At 38.8% G+C, this 7450-nt stretch overlaps 2 protein-coding genes across 3 annotated transcripts in view; both read right to left on the bottom strand.

Annotated features, from left to right (window-relative positions):
* The window catches only part of hnf4g (hepatocyte nuclear factor 4, gamma), a 14505-nt gene extending 10926 nt beyond the window's left edge, over positions 1-3579 (bottom strand). For both annotated transcript variants that reach the window (XM_032504174.1, XM_032504175.1), the window contains exon 1: positions 3310-3579. In XM_032504174.1, coding sequence (XP_032360065.1) covers positions 3310-3340 — 31 coding nt within the window. In that variant the 5' untranslated portion in view covers positions 3341-3579. The remainder of the gene's footprint in view (positions 1-3309) is intronic.
* Positions 3580-3750: 171 nt separating this feature from the next.
* gpr141 (G protein-coupled receptor 141) lies at positions 3751-6868 on the bottom strand. Its single transcript, XM_032504176.1, has 2 exons — positions 6618-6868; positions 3751-5654 (listed from the first exon to the last, which is right to left on the bottom strand). Exon 2 carries the CDS (start codon positions 5652-5654, stop codon positions 4698-4700), a length of 957 nt encoding a protein of 318 aa, XP_032360067.1. The 5' UTR covers positions 6618-6868; the 3' UTR covers positions 3751-4697.
* Positions 6869-7450: the final 582 nt, after the last annotated feature.

Raw genomic sequence — 7450 nt, 5'->3', positions numbered from 1 at the left:
GTGTGTGTGTGTGTGTCCTCCCTTCCTAATCTAATCAATAGTGGAGTAATAGCACCACCACCTCAGCAGATACAATCTATGAAGACACAAAGTGAAGTGGAAAACGCTGATAACTCTTCCAAAAACACACTCCTTGAGGTTATATCCAATTTTTTGTATTATATTATTCATATTTAAATTAACTGGCCATATGAACATTATTGATCATACATGCAAACATTACTCCATATTTCCATTGACCACACTCCAGTTGAAACATCAGTGTTTTTACTTGAATTTTAGTTGGAATACTTTACTTTACTTAGTTGTGAGTTTAATTTTAAAACCTGGATTTATTGCAGTTCTGCTGTCATCATTTGTGAGTAAATATCTACATTTTTACTGCTGCTTAAGATGAATGAGAATTTTCAGACAGGGCCATGCACTTATAGTTTCTTTGGTCTTTTCTTTGGAGAATGATGAGCCAATCGGCTGTGTAAAAGTAATCCTATCTAAGCAGCAGTATGCATTATTAACACAACTGTATAGTTCTCACACTTTGTTGAACTCTCTTAAACAAGGTTAACAGTTGTCAGTGAGCTGCCTCCTCTTTCAGGGCTGGGATGCTGTGAACACACTGTAATTTACTACCATAAACCACTTAAAATGTCCCAACCCACCCACTTTACATTGGGGGTTAAATTGCACTAAATCCTATTGTGTGGCCTTAAGGTAATCAGTATGAGGCCTTGTATTAGAGAGGGCTGTAAATGATAAAAGACAGTTTTATGGCAGATTTGATGCCTGACATCAGTAATGAGTGGGCCAGTAAGCAAGACACCTTCAGTATAAGAGCAGGCATGGGGGTAATATATTGTCACTGTAGGCTCAGTATATCAGAATGCACATTATCACAGATTACTGACTGGACATCAAGAGAGAGCAATTAGTATCTGTTCACAGAGTAATAATCATCGTAGTTAATACACAAGGCTGAGTGACCAAGTCAAGAGAGAGAGAGACAGAGAGACAGAGAGACAGAGAGAGAGAGAGAGAGAGAGGGGGATATTACATTTTAACCATGAGGTCAGGTCATTCTGACTCATCAGGTTTGTAGGGAGTGAAGTGGAAGAATTCACTCTTTTCAATCACGTTCAAAATTACCTAACTCACAAAAAGACCAGAACAGAGCACTGTAGCATAAATTTACTAGATTCAATTAATCATCAAATTACATCAGATATATGAAACTATATCTGCATTAAATTAGGATTCAAAAGTATACACCTGGCTTAAATTTCTTTAGAAATAATAAGTTAAGTGGGGATATTTATACTGCATGTACTTTAGGTTTGTAGTTTTCTAAGAGACTATGTGATAAAGTTAGGTTCAAACACACAACAACCTTTTTGCTTTGAGGCTTTGAAGAAAGGTACAATATCAGATAAAATGCAGTATTCATTGAAAAGTAAAAAAAAAACACGTTTTACTTTGTGAACAGGTTAAAAGCTTGAATGGGCTCTATTAGTCACCCTCCTCCACAGTTAAGTGCACGGACAACAAGCCAAGGAATTCAAGTCTATTTGCGAAATAATGAGAGCCTTGGATCTTTATTTTTCTACATTTTGAATACTAGACAAATCCTTACTTCCTTTTTATTAATTTCTACCAAGATACAATATCCCAAACACTGAAGCTGCCCAGCGGTTTATAAAGACAGATTTTGCGTGCAAACCGGCATCCCAGTAAGTTCAACAACCTATCCAGGTAAGGATATTCAGCCCCTTGTACTTCATCACATCCACTGGCAAAAAAAACACAACATAGATCCTTACTGATTTAGAAATTTTCCATGTGAATGTAGGCTAAAACATATGAATCACGTGTTCATAAAAATACCTAAAGTGATAAAAGCCATTATGACTTCTTCAGCTGAAAACCAAGCAGGATGTAACTGAGAAACCTTGCATCTGCCTAGCAACCAAAAGCTCTTTGTAGCCATAAAACCCAGTGCTAAGAGGCTATCTCTGTGTGAACTGGCCATAACACTGTCACCTCTATTTAGATTAGAGGTTTTAATAGTCGCAGATGATGGTCAGCCACCCAACTGACTCTAGTAAACAACTACTTCCTGATACCTGCGCAATGATAATAACAAATACAAGGACAGTAGTTTTTCACTCCTCTTCTTGAGGATTAGCTAAACATTTACTTCTTTTTCTTTTCCGTTGCCATGTTGTTCAGTTCTCAAACCATTGCTATGATGTTGGATTTTTGAAAAAATTTATAGAAACAAGTGACGGTTTCCTTAAGTCTTAGAATTACATCCAGGCCCAGCAAATTTTTCCAACATCTTTTCTATAGATCCATGGGTGTTTAATGTGTCACACTCCTTCATTCTTCCTGCTAATCTGCTGCTAATCTGAAGGCTACTTTGGTCAATAACATTCACCCAAAAATATGGGAAAAGCCGAAGTAAAGCCCATGTGTCTTTTTATAACAGTATACAAAATGAACGCAATCAGCTGCACAATTTAAGGCAGACCAGTACAGCAACACACAGATGTGAAGCACAAGATTCTGGGGCCCTCCTTACATGAGGGTCCTGGGTACTCAGTACCCTTTTTTCCCCTAGTCTGATGCCCCTGACAACACACATCACAGCCTCAAGAATTAATCCAGACTCTCTGATATGGTCTCAAAACGTCACTATTGCAACCTTCAGAAAGGCAGTGTACTTTCTAATTACAGAAATAAATAATTTTAAATATTTTAGAAATTTCAGACACCAAGTTATTCCTATATGCGTGCAGTGTCATATTAGTATTGCATCACAGGAGAAAAACACAATGTGACTGTATTACATCTTCCTGCTTCGCAACCTGCTGCTCTGCAACACTGCTCTTGTTGCACATGATGTCCTTGTACAGGTGAAATAGGTTATCACAAGACCATTATAGCAAAGCATGCGTGACATAGTGAGTCTTATCTGTTTTCACAAAATGCCGCGGACAGAGAGCCAAGAGCACTATCACTATCTATCTCTAAACAGACTGGGCAAAATAACTAAGAAATCTAGCACTCTAGACTTACAACCACTTCTCCTACAATTTAAAAGCATACCATCTCTCTTTACAAGACACACACAGGCAATTCAAGTTCGTTTTCAGTGAAATATAAACCACGTGATTTAGCAGAACATGTCACCATATTTTCTTAAGAAACTTCTTAAGGTAAGCTTCACTTCCTCCATAAAACCAACAGCTTACCAAATAATACTTAAAGCCGCATTTCAATGACCGTAAACTTCACAGCAGGACTTTGACTTACGTGTGTTTCTGTTCCGGTCTGGGATGTGCATTTATCCAGGTGAACCGTTGTACTCAGGCAGTAAGCAGCCCCTCAGTGCGACATTAGTCTAATTGACACTGAGAAAAGGAAAATGGTAGAGGTCTTCGACAACACATTAAAAGGGAAGGTTGGAGATCTGAGCAGCCTATAATTCATGGAGCAACACATTGGATGGCGCCACCATAGCCCTGTCATTAGATCGATTTACTAAACAAACTCAAAGTAGGGTGGGGATGTTAAACAGTAACCCGGAGCCATAAAAACTAAAAGGAAAGGATCAACAGGTGTGGTTGTGTGGTTGTGTGTGTGTGTGTGTGTGTGTGTGTGTGTAAACCGGGTCCTCTAACACCACCTCTGAGTGCAGAAGGTTATAGATCCAGGGGGTTTTAGGTAATGTTTTACAAAATAATAGTGACAAAGTAACAATTTTAGACATTTATTTCACTCAAGCTAAGTACACAGGGGTTAAGTGTTAGCAAACACGGTGACACATGTTTATTCATTCATTTCCACTTACACGTCTTATACATGAAGGGAACCTAAAGACCAATGGCATTATCTAGCATTATAGATTTCAAGTTTGAAGCCTGTGTAATATATACAAAGACCAGCAGATGGCAAGAGTGCATCAATTTTGAGTAAAACTCAAAAGGTATTTTCCAGTCATGTCAAATTCTTTCAACATTTCCTGAGAAAGAAACACTGTGTTATAGGCCCTGGTAGCCTACTGATTAAGATACATACCACATAACCTTTACTGCATGTCGTTCCTCTCTCTACACTTTCAGCTATCAAATAATGGCAAAATACAATGTAATAATTTTACAGGAACAGATACAGAAACACAGTCATGTAAGTAACATCACACTGAAAAAAATGCATGTGACACAACAGTGGGTGGACATCTAATTGTTAGTTTTAATGATTTTTTTGTAAGCAGTGCTCTAATTAAAAACCTTGCTAAGGCACTACAGTAAAATAAAGTAACAAAATATAGCAAATAGTAAAACAGTAAAATAAGACTAAGACTTAAGACTTTTGCACACAAAACATGTGTAGTTTTAAAATACTATGTTTTGTTATAAATTAAACCACCCAACAATGTATAGGCAATATATAAGTCCAGCGGAAACGCTAAGCCGTTTCAACACAGAACTGTTTTGGTTAGGGTTTGTTTTGTTTTGTTTTGGTTTCCAGTTTCTAAAATGTGAGGATTTTTGTGCATTGAGTACTTTTTTAATTTGTAATACTTTATGTACATTTTCCTGATGATGCTTAGATACTTTTACTTAAGTAAGATTTTCAATGCAGGACTTTTAGTTGTAACACAGTGTTTTGGCGGTGTGTTAGCCAATTGATACTTTTACTCAAGTAAAGGATCTAAACATGTCTTGTATCACTGCTGGAAAGCATGCGTAGCAGCTCCTCCTCCCCAAGAAGGTGAGCATGTCCAAACAGTTAAAGGTGGTCAGACTCAGAAACAACTCATTGACGTCCTGCAGATTGAGGTGTTCTAAGTAATAAAGCCGGAACATGTGGTAGGGAATGAAACAGACCACCATGATGAGAGCAAAGCACAGGCCCTTCAGCTGAGCCCCAAAGTCCTGTTGAGAGGTGCAACCCTGGCGGTGCTTCCTGTATAAAACCCTTAGGACATTGGCTTGGAGGGCCGTCAGCACCGTGGCCACCACTATGATGACTGTGCTTATAATGTAGTTGACCGTCTTGGCTGGACCAGGCTGTAGGCTGTTGCCAAACTTGAAGCAGTGTGTCACATTGTTGGATTCCGACCAATGATGCTTATTTTCTTTGCCATAGATAAAATACATAATGAAAGGGACCACAACAAGCACCACCATCCACACCACAGCACTGACAAGGAGTGCGTGAATCTTCTGGAAGGAGGCCCCCTGCTCAGCTTTGAGGTAGAACGTCATCAGGCGCGTAATGAGGATGATCACATAGAAGAGAAAAGACATGTACATGTGGATGTGGATCATGCCGCTGACCACTTTACACCACCCATAGCCCAGGGCCCAATCATTAGTGGCGTAGTAGTGAATCCTAAAGGGCACAGTGAGAAGGAAGAGGAAGTGGGCAAAGATGAGGTTGAGTACAGCGATGGAGGTTATGGATGTGGTGCTGGACTTCAGGATGTGCATCATCAGGCTCAGGCTGATGATACCGCAGAGCAGAACCACAGAGTAGATGACCAGAAGCACTGGGGTGTACTTTGTAACATCAGCCGGCGACATTGTGGTTGTGGGTGGGGAGCTTGAGTTCATCATTGAGGTTGTTGCCGTGGAATTTATCATGGAAGCCATCTTAAATCAAGAAAGAAAGGGAAGAAGAGAGAAGGGTGCACATCAGATACGAGGGGATAGTAATGGTGGAAAAGATCAGAAAAGGGTTTATTTGATTACTTAAAATGTTTTTCCCAGTAAACGATTATATCGGGGAGTTTTTTCTCACCTGAATCAAATTTGTAGCATTAGGGTTGATAAGTAAAATTGACTTGACTGTTATAAACAGGAGTAACAGAAAAAGAGAACATCTGGTTGAATAAATGTATTTGACTCTTAGAATAAACAGATTAGATTATACTTAGATTATAATTACATACTTTACTTATTATATACAGTATGTTACTCATATTTCAACACATAATCCAGATCAAGACATTAACCAGAGTATAATTTTAGTCTAACAGGATTCATGTGGTCACAACATAATATCAGTTTAACAGCAATTAGGACTTGTAATGGGAAAATTACATTTAACCAATGATTTTCATATTAATTATTCATAATAATATCTTCAATGCCTCTCAGAGTATTTGGTTCCTGTATCTGTCCTCAGTGTGATCTCTTTGTAGGAGACAACTGGATATGTTATGACTTTGCATTTTCCCACCAAGGATAGATGACGTGGAGCCTGACAGAAACAGTTGCCTAGAACGGTGTTTATCATAGCAGGTCCCAGGTCGAGACCAGAGCCCATCCAAGAGACAAGATGTCCTTTTTTAACTAAGATAGAATGACTGGGCAAGACACTGAACCCTGAGTTGCCCCCGGTGCTGCGCATCGGAGTATGAGTGTGTGTGTGTGAAAAACAATGAGTCAGGCTGGCTGGCTAAAACAAACTAAAACTGAAATAGTAAGCATTTAAATTTCATGAAGTTTAGAAATAAAGATATTGTTCACAGTGTTGTCATTACCAAAAGAGCAATGCTGTAGTGGAAATTGCATCACGAATGAAGGAAAAGTAAAAAAACCAGAACTACGTACCTTTTGGTTTGAAGAACTGCCAACCAAATGAAGAGATATTTGTAGGCTATTTCCTCATTAATACATTAAATCACATTGTCTCCATCGAGCAGAAGTGCAGCTTGTCTGCGAGCAAGCAATATATCTGACAAAAGAGTGTCTGTGTTTCTGCTTGGATGCACTTGCTCAAAGAGGTTATGAAACTAAACTTATTCTGCGTTGTGAGTTCCTGACAACCAGTGGATGTGTGTGCGAGTGTGTGTGTGTGTGTGTGTGAGAGAGAACTATGTGTTCTGTCAGAAAGTGGTGACTGCTATTACACGCATGCCCCACCAAGCTGGCTGTTTCCTCCTCCTCCTCCTCCTCCCCCCCCATATATCTTAAATAGATCCCATTAGAATGTGATGTGTAATGTGAAGAAATAGCTTATTGATTAAGAGAATAAAGGAAAGGTGTTTGGTGCACAGTTGCAGGTATATATAGCATGTCTTTAGGCTTGCCATTACAGATATATGCCATGATATTACAAGAAGTCTAAACAGCTGAAGTTTAGGCAGATGCATATCTAATCTATACTTAAAACTTTACATCCTCTCAGCGTATGCCATCCAAGAAAGAAAGGCAATGCAAAGTTGATAGATGCAACTGCGCTGTCAGTGTCTAAGCTTCTTCTGCATTTTGGTTTGAAATTCGAACAAGAAGTTGAGCTTACCTTTTCATAACCAGGTTCATTTAACTACTTCATAACTTTTGCTATGTGTTGTTGTGGTGGTAGAAGTATTCAGATCCTTTACTTAAGTAAAAGTACTAAAACCACTCCATAAAAATGTTCTACAACAAGTAAAAGTCCTGAT

Source organism: Etheostoma spectabile, chromosome 22 (assembly GCF_008692095.1).
Source record: "Etheostoma spectabile isolate EspeVRDwgs_2016 chromosome 22, UIUC_Espe_1.0, whole genome shotgun sequence".
Classification (NCBI taxonomy): domain Eukaryota; kingdom Metazoa; phylum Chordata; class Actinopteri; order Perciformes; family Percidae; genus Etheostoma; species Etheostoma spectabile.
The sequence above is the reverse complement of the archived record's forward strand: the minus strand, read 5'-3'. Positions and strand labels throughout refer to the sequence as shown.

Bases quoted from the DNA above. Each gene is read 5' to 3' on its own strand.
- gpr141 (XM_032504176.1), bottom strand. From the start codon at position 5,654: ATGGCTTCCATGATAAATTCCACGGCAACAACCTCAATGATGAACTCA.